The sequence below is a fragment of the Leucoraja erinacea genome, chromosome 31 (genome assembly GCF_028641065.1).
Source record: "Leucoraja erinacea ecotype New England chromosome 31, Leri_hhj_1, whole genome shotgun sequence".
In the NCBI taxonomy this organism is placed as follows: Eukaryota; Metazoa; Chordata; class Chondrichthyes; order Rajiformes; family Rajidae; genus Leucoraja; species Leucoraja erinaceus.
Window position 1 is genome coordinate 16,093,921 of NC_073407.1, and position 18,652 is coordinate 16,112,572.

The 18,652-nt window shown below is 42.0% G+C and overlaps 1 protein-coding gene across 5 annotated transcripts in view; it reads right to left on the reverse strand.

Moving 5' to 3' along the window:
- The window catches only part of fubp3 (far upstream element (FUSE) binding protein 3), a 79,878-nt gene extending 68,070 nt beyond the window's left edge, over positions 1-11,808 (reverse strand). For all 5 annotated transcript variants that reach the window (XM_055660088.1, XM_055660091.1, XM_055660090.1 and 2 more), the window contains exon 1: positions 11,650-11,808. In XM_055660088.1, the coding sequence (XP_055516063.1) occupies positions 11,650-11,760 (111 nt within the window). In that variant the 5' untranslated portion in view covers positions 11,761-11,808. The remainder of the gene's footprint in view (positions 1-11,649) is intronic.
- Between the last annotated feature and the right edge of the window lie 6,844 nt (positions 11,809-18,652).

The window sequence follows — 18,652 nt, forward strand, 5'->3', positions numbered from 1 at the left end:
ATTATTTCAATCAGCTCCCAAGAAGCGACATTGCTCACATGCCCAACAACAGGCTGGCAAACCAGACAATCTATTCTGTGCTCCTTGACTTCAAGGGATTATCTGGTGGATAGAATTCATAGATCTTCTCAAACTATCCTTAAAGAAAATGTAATAATCCCCACCAACCCATGGTGTTCTTGCCCCATAACACTCAAAAATTAAGGTGGGAAGTAAAATTTATTTTAGTCAGTTTTATACACCTCATGTCACTGATACTAAAAGATCAAAGTGATAATTTATGATTCATTCACAACTGAAACCACAGCACCAATCTTCCAGATCCATTTATAATACTTACACAGTGTACAAGATCTACACATATCTTAAATATTCTCCATTGTTCAGACTAATGCACAGTTTTGGTGAAATAAATAATTTAATTATATAATTATGATAATTATACACTATTAGGGAAATTATTTGACAGAACCTATAATCCTAAGGCAAATCATTAAAGTTAGTTTGGAGTAAATGGAAATGGCTGCTTGAATTAACAAGATTTTTTTCACAACCTACCATATGCCCTGAGATTGACACCAAAAGCTGGACTAACTCAGCGAGACAGGCAGCATCTCTGGAGAGAAAGAATGGGTGACATTTTGGGTTGAGACTCTTCTTCAGACCATATACCCTAGTCATAACAGGTACAGCAATCAAACTAAATATCAGCAGGTACCAGTCTACACTTAACTTTAGCACCCAACCACAGTTTAAGGATACAATCTGCATTTGTCAAGTCACATATTGGCAAAATAACTATTAGAGTCAATAATTATCTACAAACTATCAACACACAAGCTATCAACATATCCACCAATCAACAACCATTAGCTTGCAATATTATACTAATTCTTGCACTGAAAACGAGGTAATTCTAAAATGTTATTATATTGCATGTAAAATACAAGTTTGCTATACAACAGGTAACAGCACAACAGTAAACATTTCATTATCTTAGACAGACACTTGATACACTACCTCTGAACGACCACCAGAATATCAGGCAACCGTCATCCAATAAATGAATGATCAACTGACAACTAAGTTGTATTACAAGAAAATTTCTCACTGGGTCTTCACCTCTCCAAACAGAAAATTATCTGCCTGACTCGTTGCTTGAAGACAGCAGTAATAAACAGGAACACGTCCCAGTGAGTAACTACGTAACTAATGTATCAGCTTACAAGGCACGTGACTGGTATAAATATAAGCTGAAGTTTATCTGTATGCCAAACTGGGCAATACACAAAGCAATGCAAGCTAAATATTACTGCAGGTTGAAATTGTACATAATTTTTGCCACCAGCCCATGCTGATGTCATTGGAGCAAAAAGCAACAGGGCAGGTGGAGATTTTCTAAACCTTGATGTTACAGAGCAGATTAAATAATTCATTCAGGAAATGCCTGCAGTTGGCAGAGACATGAATAAACTGCCTTTATTATGCCATTCTCTGCAAATGAACAAAAGTAACAATGGATCAGCAATCTGATCAAAACATTGCTAACCAGTGTTTAAGTAATCTTTCACCAGACTGAATGAATCAGAACGATACTGTCTTGGGTAGCAGACAACAATAAGAACATCGGCCCATTGCAAAATAAAATTAAGTGCACTTGGAATTAACTATGAAATCCAAACACCTAATTGGATGTCACACTCTTGAAGTTTAGTCAATGAGAACTTGGAGAAGAGAGATTATGTACATTGTAAAACAATTTTTGGAGCTACGAGGACAAGAAATATTTTAAGCTTTGGATACAAAAATATTTTCTACTACTGATTTCTCACTCGAGTTCTCCTTAGCGGACGGGACTAGAACTTGCTGAGAGATTTCCTACATATTCTTCACAACCAGCTCTCAAGTGGCAGGCTGTTTTAGAATGGACTCTCCTTTTAGTCTATACCTTCCTCATGAACAGGTAAGCGCTTGACCTACACTGGGTATTCTATGGATGAAACTCAACTTACTGCGAGAGAAACCAAGGTGCAACCCACAATGTGGTACAGTGCAGGAAAATATTTCATTCACCTTTTTCCCTTTCTCCTATCAGCGGTGCCCCCAAGCAATACATTTTTCCTTCCTCCTATTATTTTACAAATTATCAATTTTATCTGAAATAAGACATTTTAAACAGCAGCCAGGAAACTGGAATAAAAAAGGCACTAAGTACGAAGGAATTGGTAACAAACTTTAAACAAGGAACACATGGATACATTAAGCCTCAATGTGAAAGTGCCACAATCTTTCCCTCTAAACCAAGCTCACACTGAAAATACATTTCCCTCTTCACCCAACCATTTGCAGCACATATGTAAACCCATTACTTTTACTCCATCAGGTACCAAAACATTTTTTCAGCAAATATATTTCCAGTGCTATAACTCCTTGCTCGAGATTGTCATGGGATTGTTGAAGTCCATTAGAACAATCCAAATTAGCAATGCAATAACAGGACCGTTGACATTGAAGCAGTCATTGGGAAAACATATTTTTGATTCTGTATATGACTTGACCCTGGATTGTAACCCTAACCCCAAACATGTAACACACAACAGAAAAATTCATAAACTAAAATCAGTTGCAATTTCTTATCGTAACTTATCAAAAGTATTTTCAGACAGTTTGAACAGTGTAACATTTCTCATCAGATTTTCTAATATCATAGCCTTGATCAGGCATTCTTAAATATGGCGTTCCAAAACTGAAGTATGCTTAGACCAGTGCACGCAAGAAATAAACTACTTTTAATATATGATACTTTCCCCAAAGATAGGCAGAGGAAGACTGAAGAGATAAGGACAGGATTCAAGTCAATAACTTGCATTTATATAGCATCTATAAATAGTTGCCAAAGAAACCACTCAGCTAGCAGGACTTGGTGGTGTGATTGAAATAATTTAAGAGGTTTTGGACCAGAGGGAATTGTTAAGTTAGTACTATTGAGTGAGGCATTAACCCTGGTAAGACACAAAATGCTGGAGTACTTTCTTGGTCTCAACCAAAACGTCACCCATTCCCTTCTCTCCAGAGATGCTGCCTGTCCCGCTGAGTGACATTTGGTCTAACGAGGTGCATGTTTTTGAAGCTTTACTCCAGGTTGCATCACACCGGCATTTTGTGTCTACTTTCGATTTAAACCAGCATCTGCAGTTCTTTCCTACACAATAATCCTGGCAACTTGGTTCCGTCATCCTTTCTACTCCTCGGTTCAACTGCTCCCTTGTCACTCAATCCCCTCACCTGCATCATTTTGTTGGATTTTCAATTATTCTAGCTTCAATAGTTTGAAAAAGAGAGCGATTGCTGAAAGGGATGAGAAAAAGCTAGGCGGGATATGAAGACTAAAAGGAATTGAAATTTCAAGTCATCCACAAACATCATCGGAAATAACAGTTTTGTCCATACTGCATTAAACATCCACAGGGTTCCAAGTGGCCTCCACTTCAAAAATTACATTTGATTCTTCCAATATTCAGTTTTGTGCAGCAGCTTCTATAAGTTTCATCACAACCTTAAATACTCTGCTGATAAACTCATCTTTCTCCTCGTACAAAACGATTTGAAGTTGAAGAATTTCAGTGGGGCATCCATCCAGTTACCTCAATTACAGTACTCTGTCAGTCTCGATATTTCATTTCCATTTCAAAAAGTTTACAGTTGGTTTAGTATCAGCAAAGTGTGACAAAAAAAAGCCTTCCCTGCACAAGGAACATACATCAGCACCAGGGAATATAAATATCTCTCAGTGGGTTAACATGCAACCTGGAGTAAAGCTTCAAAAACAGCACCTCGTTAGACCAAATGTCACTGTTTGACATCATCAACCCCAATCAGCAATCTTCTCAGTATCCGATTCAGAAATAAAGATGCCTCGGGAATCTATTTACAGATGGCTGCCAGGTTCTGTCTGAAGCTGGCTGTTTCACTTGTCACTTGCTCATTTTTAATCTTAGAACCAAAAATTAAAAAGGTTATCTGGATCAATTAAGAGTATGAAGGCAAAATTTCTTCTGTCAGTAACAATTAGCCACACATTTAGTATGATCACAAAAATTATTGACACGTTAATGAAAAATAAACATTTAAATGCAGCCTAATTGCCAATGTAAACAGATATACAAAATGTGTGATGCCAACACAAATAGAAGTGGAGTAATTTCCTCCTTCATTTGTTTAATTACTATGTTCCAATGTGGAAACATTAAGGTTTTGGTTTATTGTCATGTGTACCATGGTACCGTGAAAAGCCCTGTTCAGCATGCTATTCAAACAGATCAGATATACCGTATGGATACAATCAGTTCAAACTCAAGTACAATAGATAGAATGAGTACAAAATATTGTTCTCAACATTGCAGTGCATTAGTTTATTAGACAAAGTCCAACCGTCTCCCATAAGGTACATGCAAATAGAACAGTACCCAGGTTATGGAAGGGCCATCCATAAGCTTGATAACAAATGGGAACAATCAGTTCCCGAGTCTGGTAGGGTACTTTAAAGCTTCTGTACCTTCTGCAGTACAGGAGGAAAGAGAAGGAATGGCCAAGGTGGTTCCATCAATGATGGAACATCGAGTCTGTGAGATGTCTACATCCACAACTCTTTACCGTTTTTTGTGTTCTTAGGCAAAGGTATTCCTAAACCTTGTTACGTTACGCCTGTTATGGGGTATCTGTAGAAGTTTGTAACAGTCATTGGAGAGATATCGAATTTCCTCAGTCTCTTCAGGAAGTAGTGCTTTCTTGGTTTTCAGAAGAGAATATAGTGTCTCAGCAATATTCCCACCTCAATGCTCAAAACACACCTACCAGAAATCCACCCTGGACTCTGTCGTTGGACTTTGTTCTAAGCAGGCTCGCCATCTCTCCTGGTCTTGGATGACTTGATGTCCAGGATTGAATTGTTCAGTGGTTCAATGAAAGAACCATGATTGTTACTTTCCTACAGTCAGTGGCTGAAGAAAGCCCTCCTAATAAATTACCAGAGAAGATATTGAAGTTGAGTAGTCTTAGACAGGCTTCAATTTCAAAATGGACACCATGACCGCCTTCAGTGTCAGTGAAAAACTACACTTCAGTGAAATACAATTGCTGATGCAGCATTAATGTAACAGATACCAACCGGAGAACCATGTGAAAGATTAAGCTATTTTATCTTCAATAATCCAGTTCTACCTAGCCACATGCATGCTAACAGGTACTTCTGTTTAAGCTTCAGCAGTGACAACATAAAATGGCATACCACAAACCTATTTTATCCAGTCTCATCAAAAAATAATCTAAAAATGACATCGAGGCCTGGAGATGAAAACACTGACGTAAAAGTTTTAAGTTCTTAGACATTCATGCAATGGTATGAATCTGTATTATTAACCATTTTGTTCCGCTGATCTAACTTGCACTCAAGCTAGCTTCTAATGTCCATACACCCAAGACTCTTATGGGCCACATCCACAAGGATTCCTCGCCACCATAATTTCAAGGTCATATGAAAACAGGAAAGACTGGGCATGAAGCTGGGAGTGTTAGAGTACCTAAGCCCATTCAGCATCTGACCAGGTAGTGATACTACGGGGAGCAATAAAGGAAACATTTGGATCCACAGCATCACATTACCACAGGCCACATTACAGTAATAAAATCACACACAATTACCTACTTTATGTAAGTAACAGAGACAACAGACAAAAATTAAATGAATCAGGAAATCATAAATGAGTTCCAAGCTCCTAACCATCACCCCAACAAATGGGATAATAGCCTGGTAGCTGTCAACAGAGTTATGATTTGACATGATATACTCACATTTTCAGAACAAAAAATTGCCTTCTTATTACCAATGACTCTGTTTTGATAAGGAACAATTCCACTGACATCAAATGCCTTTTTGGAGGCAGGTTCTCTAGATGCTTTCAAGAGAGAGCTCTTAAAAATAGCGTAGTCGGGGGATATGGGGAGAAGGCAGGAACGGGGTGCTGATTGGGGATGATCAGCCATGATCACATTGAATGACGGTGCTGGCTTGAAGGGCCGAATGGCCTACTCCTGCACCTATTGTTTATTGCCTTGCCCAAGGAGCAATTATTCAAGGGAAGGCTTGACATTTCTCAAGTCTTAAATCAAAATAGACATTTTCCCTGTCCTATGAAAACGCCACCATGCGCTCTTCCTGCAGGTACGAGTGCTAAACAAAATAAATGGTAGTTTGTATGTTCCTACCATCTGCCTCCCTAAACCAAGGTATTATAGCCTACATTAACTTAAGAGGATAAATTGTGATGTCTTCGAATTCTTGGGCAGATCTTACAAAAACTTATGTAAAGTTTTTGATCATCTCTTTCACCTGGTTACTGACATTTAACCAGGTACAATGTAATTCTGACCAAATCCTTTTAGACATGAGCATTTATGGAAACATAAGGCTACAATAAAATGAGTCAATTTGGATGGAATTACACATGCTGTAAAATACCCTTGAAGTCATCAGAAGTCCAAAAAGATTATAAGCTTGATGGCATTCATATATCTAAGTGTAGTATTACAGGAAGATCAATAGATTATCCCAATACCACAAAGAAAATATATGATACCACAGACCTAATTCCTCCTTTGCTAGTATATGCACCATTGCTCCAAGGTTGGTCATAAACTTTCAGTGAACTGGAATCCAAATCTCCTTTGACGAAGATGGGTTTTTTTCCATCTGCTGAATGAGATGACTTCTCAGTACTCTGAGTTCCAAGAGATCATTTGGAAATCTTCTGAAGGCATAAAACTTCATATATTTGAAAGTGTGCAGAGTTAAACAGAGTAGCTGCCTTTACATTGACAAAGTTAGTTAATATTGCTTTGGCTGCGTAAACAACAGGCATACCTGCAGATGCATTAGATTTAGTGCATTGATAGGACACAGTCAAATAGGTTTTGCTCCTCAAGTTGCTCACAGAAAACATCTAGAAAAACAGTTTATGCATTAAAAGGGTGCTGAACTGTACTTTAACAACAGTACTATTCATCTGGATCATTTAATCTGGATTGTTTTGACTGCATTCAATCGTATTCTCAGTGGCAGTGTCAATCAGCAGGATGCTTGTTCGGTGCAGAAACTCAACACATTTCATCATCTACTATTATCGCACAACTCACTTAGATTATTTGCTCAAGAGTGTATTAACCTTTTAAGTATACATCCACTTGTAAATATCCAAAAAAACTTACCTACCCAAGGACGAGACTACAACATACTGACGAGCTTTTCTAACTACAATCACTTATCAGGCAGCAATGACAAATTTCCCAATTTTAATAGAACCATGAGACCCTGCCCACTGGGAATTGGGATCAGAGAAATCTGAAGCCGTTGAAAGTAGGATGCTCCTAATAATATATCCACCATTCCAACTACTATTAATATGTAGCCAAATCATAATCCACCAGTATCTTGAATTAGTCTCGTATTGATCATTCCCTTTGTGATAAAGTTTAGACTTTGCAAAACCAAATATCTGTAGTCTCATTGTTTCTTCGTGTTTTTTCACTCTCTGTACAATTTAATCTTAGTTTACTTCACAACTGCAGCATCTCAGCATAAAGACACCTGTAAATAGGAAGAACTCCTTGTGCCATGCAAAGCTTCATTTGAAGATGATATGGGACATGAAAAGACAAAAATGTTGGCAAATATTAATGGTCATTGCAGGGTACTTGAGAATGTCAATTATTTTATGATTAATCCTCCCGATGTTTGATCAACGATCAGTTAACTGGAATGAACCTAAATGCCACGACTACACCCTATTCCCAAGGAGAAGACATCATAACGAGGTGTTCCACTTAGTCACTGCCTGATGTCTACACATTTTAATAGATCCATGAAGACCCTGCCCACTGGGAATTAGGAACAGAAAAATCTGAAGTCGTTGAAAGTAGGATGCTCCTAATAATATGATTTGATTTGTTTTGATCATACTTTGATTTGCTTAACAACATGATAACCTCGCCACACTCCTGAGGCCAATGTGCAAACCTTGGCCAATGTGCAAACCTGAAAGTTCTACAGTAATGTTCAGAATTTAATCTACATCATATTTTGTGTCTTTGGAGGGAAGGAAGGGCAAATATAGGATAGATAGTCAATACCCAAACTGGAGATGTTTTCTAACTTTTAAAAACAATAGCTTCATTCATGTGGAGAAACCACACACAGGAGAACGCTGTCCAATGCCATTACTCCAATGCTAAATTCAAGTTGTGTAATCAATACTTGCATAAGCATACATAGAAAATACATTTGACAAAAACAAGCTTTAAAATATAAATATGGTAACAATAGTTGCATACAAGGTCAGGCTGCGATTGCATGAAAATGTATCTTTCCTGTGAACACCAACTTCATTTGTACTGTAATTGTTTAACATACAAGACCCCTTCAATGAAAGATTAGTTAAATATACACATGAAGCAAAGTAGAACTTTCCAACTTCTGCATTACTTGAAATTATGTTAAACCTGGCTGTGCTGGTACCACGTCAGCTTGAAGCGTCAGAATTTCACCCCACACAGCATTGACAAATTATACACATGGTAAAGCCTACAGGAAAACAAGAACTTTCCATTGGTCCACATTTTATGGACAAAATGTTCAGAGTCTACTTAAACATATTTTACAATACAATGGGAAATTGGAAGTAGTTGTACATCCATTACAAATAATATGAGCAATTTAATGTTTATACAAGCTATATTTTGATGTAAATGTCATGTGTACAAGTTTTCTTATACTCATTAGAATATAATAGTGAAATAAACACTAACATTAGGGAAAATTGGTTGCTTTAAAATACTGTCTCCAGCAGGACCAAAATAATCCTCTAATTTAACAACTTGTAAAGACTGTAACGATACAACATATGTGCAAGATAAACTAAAATGGCTAATATGAATGCGAATAAATGTCAATGAATCTCATTAGGATGAACGATAGTCAAAAGGTATTGGATATTACTTTTGATTACCTCTGAGCTCTGGGCAATTATTGTTCATAATTACTACAAAAAATGTTTCCCATCGGAATAAGGCTTGGGAACTTGGATACATTTCATTTGTTACAGTGACTGATGACTTTTCTGCTCCATAATCTGCTATAAGAGATCAAAACCAGATGCTAAAGTAGCAAATACATATAATGCATGCTCTAAATCGAATAGAGTACCTGCAAAACAATGCATAACAACTGTCCGGCAACTTCCTAAAGATCAGGGGCAATAAACTAAAGGAAAATGGCACCTACACTGCAGTTAGTTGTTGATGAATGGATCATTTATAGCACAAGATGATCTTTCTTGTGAATGCAATGCAGAAGGTAAATGGCATTTTGACACACCGTAAATTTTCAGCTATTAAGTCTTGAAGCAATTTTATTATTTTCTGTCTTCCAGAGAAAAGAGAGACTGCACAAGTTTTAAAAAGTTGGAGGTTCCATACATAAAAATTAAAATCTCAACTCTATTGAGAGCTCAAAGGTACCAAAATAAATCTTACTTCAAATTCTCTGCACAATGTTTGCTTTCAAAGCTTTCCAATTTTAACTGTAACTAATATCAAATTCAAGCAATCTGAAATAAAGTCAGAGCCTTCTAATCACTCCCCAGTACCAGAATAAATACACAAAACATGAAGTACCTAAACACAAACTGTTGGAGGAACTCAATGAGTCAGGCAGCATCTGAGGAGGTGATGGAAATACATTTCAGACCGGGGCCCTTCTTCAGACCGATGAAGAATACAGAATCAATCAGAACTAGTGTCCCAACCCCAAATGTCGTCTGTCCAATCCTTCCTCCAACACTTGGTGTTTTGCTCAAGATTCCAGCATCTCCAGTCTCTTTCGTCTCCATTTAACCAACCAAATGTTGGTCATTAATGTAATGCACATTGATTTTTGTGACATCCACAATGAATAACTGATATACTGTTGCATATGGGGAGAGGACATGAGATGCAAGAGAGTCTACGTGAAATGTATTGATTTTTGGTTTTAAACCCGATTCCTCATAAGATTTTGGGAGTGTCTTGGGTCACAATTTCCATCCACATTGTGATTTCTATTGATTGTACAACGTGAGAGCTCCCTGGCATGTCACTTATTCTTATCATTACACTGTCAATGGTAGCATTATTCTGTTACCCAAATTAGTTCACGGGTCCCATTAAAGTTTTCAACAATTTTTTTTGCAAGCTAAAATGTGAGAACTCAGGGAACATGGGAAATTCAGCAAATTGAGAAGCAAGGAACTGCAGGAGCTGGTTAAAAGAAAAATTAATACCCTTGTAAAACAACATCAAACATGGTATTGAGCTCCAGCAATATGGCAACAATTGACTGGATGTTTTCTGATTTAATTTTCCTATTATTTCAAGCACTCTCATGAGAATTTTGTTTCAAAACTGAATATCCACCATACATGGCCCGATAAAAAAATAATTCAGCACGCAAAGAGTAAGGCGCATCTCCTTAGATCCAGTCCGAAGTTCGCACAGTGCGGTTTGATGGATAGCATATACAACAAGCAATTCACTATCTCTGTACATGTGACAATAATGAAATCGGTTGTCACAAATTGCCAGCTTTGAAAATGACATGCCAAGATAAAATATTATTCAATCACCTTCTCAACTATCTTAATTTTTAAAAACCACATCACAACGTACGATTCGAAGGAACCAATTGTGCGCATGTGGCCTTCATCTAACCTCTTATATAGGACTCTGAATTTCAACTTTTAAATTTTATTCTCATAACTTATTCATAGAACTATGCAGCATGGGGCCGAGCCTTTTAGCCCACAATGTCTGTGCCAAATATCATGTCAAAAGAAACTAGTCTCATGTATCTACACATGATTCATAACCTCTAATCCATGCACAACTCTTAACAGTGCACGAACTCCATATACTATGGTGATTCCAAGATTGAGAATCATACTAAACTGTCAACACCATAGGATGTATAAATACAAAGACTGTGAATTGGCCATAGGTGGGACACCATTCATTGAAATGGAAAAAGGTTTCCATCTCAAGTAATACGAGGCAAAATTTGCTGAACTAATGTTGTACATGCTTTTGCAACTGCAGATGCTCGCAAGTACTTTATTTTGGAGGTATAAAGATATCTATAACAATCAAGATATATTTTGTAGTCGAAAACTCTACATTGGGTCGGGAAAAAAAAACTGTAGTAGAGGTCTGAGGATATGTACTGCACAAGTTTCAACCCAGTAGTGGGGGGAGTGGAACCGAGGGTGGGGGGGGAGAGGGTCTGTTGGGTGGGTGGATGAGAGGGAAATTCTTGGGGACTGATCCCCGATCTGTTTAGGAGTAAAGCTGCAGTTGGAGCCGGCTCCAGGAGGTGATCCGCCGGGCAGCCGTGGGCGCCATGAGGCCTGCCCCGACAGAGGGCCGCGGAGGGCGGCCCCGGTCGCCGGCTTCACTCAGGCCTCACCGGCCCTCCGCCGAAGGCCCTGCCTGCCCCCCCCCTGGCCCTGGCCCTGGCTCCACGCAGCTGCCGCCGGCCAGCGCGGGAAGCCGGGCTCCCTCTTTTACCTGCCGCGCCCTCTGCAACGCGTCGGCGAAAGCCTCCACCTTGGGCCCAGGCGAGTGTCCGGCGCCGAGGCCGAGCGCCGCCGGGGTGAGGATGCTACCATACTCCGCCATGGCCGTCTCCTAGAGAGAGCATACTGGGAAAGGGAAGCGGAAATAGCGTCACCGCCGCACCTCTCGCGAGAGCCCGGCCCCGCTGCAGCAGATAGACCACTTTCCCGTGACGTCAGCGGCGGGGCCCGCTCCCGCTTCCGGGTGTTCAAGAAGGAACTGCAGATGCTGGAAAATAGAAGGTAGACAAAAATGCTGGAGAAACTCAGCGGGTGCAGCAGCGAAGGAAATAGGTAACGTTTCGGGCCGAAACCCCTCTTCAGACGCTTCCGGGTGGCCACTTTGACACAAAATGCTGCATCTCTGGTAGGTTAATCAGACGCCCTGTTTGCATAGTTGACTCTAAATGGAATGAGGCTCAGAGGTAGAGTATAAGGCGCTAATGCAGCTGACAATCCTTGCAGCTCTGGTTGAATTCCTGACCACATTTATTGTCCAAATGTAATGCAACGGTGAGCAATGATCTCACTCTCAGGGATGGGGAGGGATCAGTATTTCAGGGGAAAGGGAAACTTTAGGTTAGGTTTCAGTTTACTGTCACATGTACCAAGGTACAGTGGAAAGCTTTTGTTGTGTGACAAACAAGAGACAAACGGTGATTATAGAGAGATATTGAACAGATGAAAGAAAGATATGCAAAAAATTATCAATGAAACGGTCCATTGTTGGCTGTGGGCTAGGTATTATACAGACAATGAACCTCAACAGGACGATAGTGAAACTAATATATGATGGGGGGGGGGGGGGGGGGGGGGGGGACACAGGGAGGGGAGAGAGAGAGAGAGAGAGAGAGAGAGAGAGAGAGAGAGAGGATGCAAGGGTGACTTGAAGTTAGATAAATTAATATCAGATCGCTGGGTTGTAAGCTGACCAAGTGAAATATGAGGTGCTGTTCCTCCAATTTGCATTTGGCATCACTTTAATAATGAAGGAGGCCCAGGGCAGAAAGGTTTGTATGCTAATGTGAAGAGGAGTAAAGTGTTTGGCAACTGTGAGATCATGGAGGCCCAGGCAGACTGAGTGAAGGTGTTCAGCAAATCGATCGCCCAGTTCATTGTCTCATACTGCCTGGGACATGTGATTATCCAAATAAACCTAAGAAAGTTAGACAAAAACCTTTAGGAAAACAATGCCAACAACACTACGAACATGGCAACTCAAAAAAAGAAAACAATTAATCCAAAAAACGGATCTGTTTTGAAATATTATTGAGTTGCGCTGGCTTTATGGTTTCTGAATGAGCAGATGCAGTTGCGAAGCTGTGGAATGCATTAGGTTGGCTGCAGGAAGATAAATAAAGTAAGTTTGGGGGACTACAAGAGAAATTGCACAATAGATGGTCATACGAGGAAGGGTTTCGACTTGCACAGGATGTCAACCGCGTCACTTAACTTTCCACAATCTCCGCTGGAACAGTACCTGTAACAATCCAGAATGTTACACTGACACTAGAAATAGTCCAGCACCAGTTTAGTTTGGTTTAGAGATACAGTATGGAAACAGGCCCTTTGGCCCATCGAGTCCGCACCGACCAGCGACCCCCCATCCAACGAAAGCTAGGAAATATTTACCCTACACGCGCTAGGGACAATTTTTACAATTTTACCAAGCTAATTAGCCTACAAACCTGCACGCCTTTGGAATTTGGGAGGAAACCGGAGCGCCCAGAGAAAACACACGCAGGTCATGGGGGGTAATGGACAAACTCCGTACAGACGGCACCCGCAGTCAGGATCAAACCCAGGTCTCCGCCGCTGTAAGGCATCAACTCTACTGCTGTGCATCCGTGCCACCCTTGTTGAACAACAGAAGTCAGGAGGAGGTTGGAATGTGAAATTGTGTTGATTGAGTTGAAAGAAGACAATGCTAGCAGTTCATAACTTTTATTTCTAATTATCGTTTTGTTGGTATATTATCCCCTACATCTAATTCTCACTCTTTCTGCTGAATTTCTTCCCTTTCTGGGCCGAGATAAATCTCCAGAGGTGTTAGCCACTTGACGGACTGACACCACATCATCTTGGACAAGGGCTGGTGGGCTCTTGGTCCATGGATGGACACTGCCAATCCATTCTCTACTCCAAATCCTGCAGAGAAAAATATTGTCGTCTGGGGACTCAAAGACAAAAATGTTCACAACCTGTAGACAGTGGTGGGTATGTGGAACGAGCAGCAGGGAAAGAAATTGAGGCAGGTACAATAACAACATTTAAAATACATTTTGGACTGGTACATGGATAGGAAAGGTGTAGAGGAATATGGTGCTAGCAGGGGCAAACGGGCGCCTTGGTCAACATGGGTTGGTTGGGCCGAACGGCCTGTTTCCGTGCTGCACGACTTGACTACAACTGGTGAAAATCTGAAATTGAACAGAAAATGGTGCAACCACTCAGCAAAAGAGTTCTTTCCACAGACATTGCCTGGCCCATTGGGTTTCTCCAGCATTTTGTGTTTTACTAGAGAAACTTAGAAGGTCAGGCAGCATTTGTGGAGGCAAAACCCACGTGTTCGCATGGAGAACCTTCAAACTCCACACAGGCAGCAGCTGAGTCTGGATCGAACTTGGGTCACTGACGCTGTGAGGCAGCAGTTAAACTGTGCCGCCCCAATCTTTATACTCCCCTGAGGTTCAGGAGAGGCAGGAGAAATCTGGGGCGTGGAGGGACAAAGAGGCATGTGCGTATAATACTGGTTAAGCACGTTCTGATCATCCTGGTACCCACAACACGCTGGGTACTGGAAATGCCTGGGGCTGGGGCTGGTGCAGGCTCTGTGCTAGTGGGGAGGGCTTTACTTCTTCCTGGCATTTAAACTGGGCTTAGATTGGGTTAGACTGGTGTGACACTGCCTATATATCAGCATTAAATTAAAGTTGGACTGGAAACATGTCCCAACCTGCAACATCGCCTACACATGTCCTCCATAGATGCTGTCTGACATGCTAATTTACTCCGACACTTTGTGTTTACACAAGTTTACAGTATCTGCAGTTCCTTGGAGTCTGAAGAAGGGTCCTGACCCGAAACATTGCCTCCCCTTGTGCCCCAGAGTGACTGAGTTGCTTCAGCACTTTGCGTTCCACGGATACGGTTTTCGTTGTCCTTGGACTGAACTGTCTTTAGCTGGAGGTAGACTGGGATTAGGCTGATGGTTACTGGTTACCCTCGATTGTTCTCCCCGTGACCTGCGTGGGTTTTCTCCGGGAGCTCCGGTTTCCTCCCACACTCCTAAGGCGTGCGGGTTTGTAGGCTAATTGGCTTGGTAAAATTGTAAAAATTGTCCATAGCGTGTGTAAGGTAGTGTAATGCATGGGATCGCTGGTCGGCGCAACCCCGTTGGGCTGATGGGCCTGTTTCCGCGCTGCATCACTAAACTAAACTAAACTGCTTGTTGCACACTTGCTCCTCAATTAAGTTCCTGGTTACATGAGGTTACATTGATTGACTTGCAATTGGAAGGTATTTATTCACACAGACATGCTCATCAAGTGGTGCATGGACAGTCTACACCCAGTCAGCCCATCCCTCCTGAAATCCTATCTCTCAAATCATTCCCTCCTCTAATTCCTTCCATTGTCTGTTCTCGCAGGTCACCGAGTCCTGCTGTTGCTGCCTGGCATTCTGTTATTTTACCCCACCGCCTCATCGCTGCTTCCCAGAGGAATGACTGTCACTGGGCACTAGTCACTGGAGCCATGCTCCACTACATCCACCTGCCTGACCTTGGCTCTCCCACTGCAGTTTTATGAATGGAGAGGTGGGAATGCTGGAGGGGGGAAACTGACAACAGGACTGAGTCTGCAGCCCCCATTTAGCACAAGTAACAAGAAACGTGTTCCTACCCCAACGTCCGACAGCAAGTGGAGAAATCACCAAGAGATGCGTGGGGCAGGTTTTCTCACTCAGAGGGTGGTGGGTTCATGGATCGTGCTGCAGGGATGATGGAGAAGTGGCGCCAGAGTATAATTCATCCACGGTCACCTCTGCGTTAGCCTGAGTGGTATGTAGACCACCAACATGATGGTTGAGGTGAATTCCCTCAGAAGGTAAAATAACCCAATATCCCAAGTCGGGAGAGTAGATTTGAGCCAAGACCGTCACATCAGTGCACCATGAAGGATTGTCCAAAAGATAGGGGTTGTTACCTTTCCCTCTGAAGAGGGGTCTTGACTTGAAACATTGCCTATTTCCTTCACTCCATAGATGCTGCCTCACCCGCTGAATTTCACCAGCATTTTTTGTCGACCTTTCCCTATGCCATGGTCGATTCAATACCAAGGCTGATTCCGTGCCGAGATTAATTTGATACCAAGGCTGATTTGATGCCGAGGTTGACTTGTTGCTGAGGTTAACTTGATGCTGAGGTTGATTTGATACCGAGGTTAAGCTGATACTGTGGATGATTTACTACTGAGGCTGATTTGATGCTGAAGTTGATTTGATGCTGAGGCTGATTTGATGCCGAGGTTAATTTGACACTGAGGCTGAGCCGTTCCTGATCCAACGTGCAAGCATGCACTCTTTCCAGCAGCGGACAGTGTCTATTGAGTAGGAGCCTGGGGAAAGTTGCCACACTCTTGTCCAGGTTCCTGAGGCCAATTGGAGAATTCCATTGCTGCCCCAAATAACCCAGGAGACCAAGCACCACGCTTTCCATCTGTGCTACTGGCCAGACTCATCCACTCGGCAAGAAACCCAGGAAGTGGCTGCAATATTTAGTTTTTATTAATATTCTTTTGTCAAAAAGTAGAAAGGAGATTGCATAAAAGTTCTGGATCCCAGCAGATCCCAGGCACATTTGCAACAGATCAACTCCTTGGCTCTGATCAGAGTGACCAGAGCTTACTGAAGGTTCACCGATACAAACAGTGTTCAGCTTTAGGGGGGATGGATCCAGGCACTCAACATGTGTGCGTCTACATAAGGTGGGACTGAGGGTGAGGTAACACTATCGGCCCTCTCACCAGCTGTGCACTATTTAGTTGCCGTAATGTCCAGGTGCCAGTCTAAGCCTTCTCCCACGGAGGGATGCCCTGAGGCAATGTATCAAACCTCCCCCTCTACAGCCTTTAACTCCTTCCTGGCTTGAGATTCCTTCACGGCACGGACCTGAAGCCTGGAGAGGTGTTTTCCAGGAATGCATGCAGTCGAAAAGGGACCAAGAACTAGTGAGTGAGCTGGTGGACAAAAGTGCTGGAGAAACTCAGCGGGTGCAGCAGCATCTATGGAGCGAAGGAAATAGGCAACGTTTCGTCCCGAAACGTTGCCTATTTCCTTCGCTCCATAGATGCTGCTGCACCCTCTGAGTTTCTCCAGCACTTTTGTCCACCTTTGATTTTCCAGCATCTGCAGTTCCCTCTTAAACAAATAGTGAGTGAGCTGCTTCAGCGGTTTGGGAATCATATTATACGTCTTGTTTGGTGTTTGGATATTGACCAGGGATGCAATGAGACCAAAAGATATGTTTCCATTCTGGGACATCCGAGATGTCCACTTCCTTTAGTAAACATGGGATATCTCCCCTGCAGTTGTAGATTGACCTCTCACCTGCTACGTCCGGTAGACAACAGCCTCCTCTTGAACATCAAAAAAACGAAGGAGCTGATCGTGGACTTTAGGAGGGCACATCATCCGAGGACGCACACTCCATTGAGGATAAATGGGGATCCTGTGGATAGGGTGAGCTGTTTTAAATATCTGGGAGTCCACATCTCTGAGGATATGACATGGACATCACACGCCGCAGCACTCGTGAGTAAGGCAAGGCAGCGCCTTTACCACCTCAGGCAATTGAGGAAATTCAGAGTGTCTCCGAGGATCCTCCAGTGCTTCTACTCAGCGGCTGTGGAAAACATCTTGTTCGGAAATATTACCATCTGGTTTGGGAATTGCTCTGCCCGGGACAAGAAGGCTCTGCAGAGAGTAGTGCGTTCGGCCGAACACACTGTGGGAACTTCACTCGTCCCCCTGCAGGAACTATACATCAGGAGGTGCAATTCCAGAGCCTATAAAATCATGGGAGACCCCTTCCACCCCTGCAACGGACTGTTCCAGCTGCTACAGTCAGGCAAACACCTCCGTTGCCATGCTGTGAGAACGGAGAGGTTGAGAAGGAGTTTCTTCCCAGAGACCATTCGGACTGTAAACTCCTATCTGTCCAGGGACTAACTTTATTGAACCTTTTTCCTTCCGCCCACAATATTTAATATGTAAAAGAATACGTGATTCTGTCTGTAGTTTGTTTGGTTGTTTGTTTGTTTGTCTTTTTGCACAAAGTTCGCGAGCATTGCCACTTTTCATTTCACTGCACATCTCGTATGTGTATGTGACGAATAAACTTGACTTGACTTAACTTGTCCATACCGACCAAAATGGGCTGTGTAAACTAGTCCCATGTGCTCGCGTTTGGCCCATTACCTCTCTAAACCTTTCCTATCCGTGTACTCGTCAAAATATCTTTTAAATGTTATTATCGTGCTGTCGTTCCAGTCCTCAGAGTAATTGGATAACCCCCTCTCACTTCTACTCCCCATTGTGAATCCTGCTGCTCCACTACTTTGGTTTGTCCCACCCTAACTTTCTTTTCCAGCTTTCTCGCCCCCCTGATCCAATCAGTCTGAAGAAGAGTCCAGACCCAAAACATTGGATCACGGGTGCTGCCTGTATTGCCCCTATCCCACTTAGGAAAACTGAACGGAAACCTCTGGAGACTTTGCAAGGTTTCCGTGCGGTTCCCAGAGGTTGCAGGTGGTTGCCGGAGGTTGCAGGTAGTGGAAGCAGGTCGGGAGACTGACAAAAACCTCCGGAAACTGCACGGAAACCGTACAGGATTATATGTGAATTGGCTTGGTATAAATGTGAAATTGGCCCCAGAGTGTAGGGTAGTGTTAATGTGC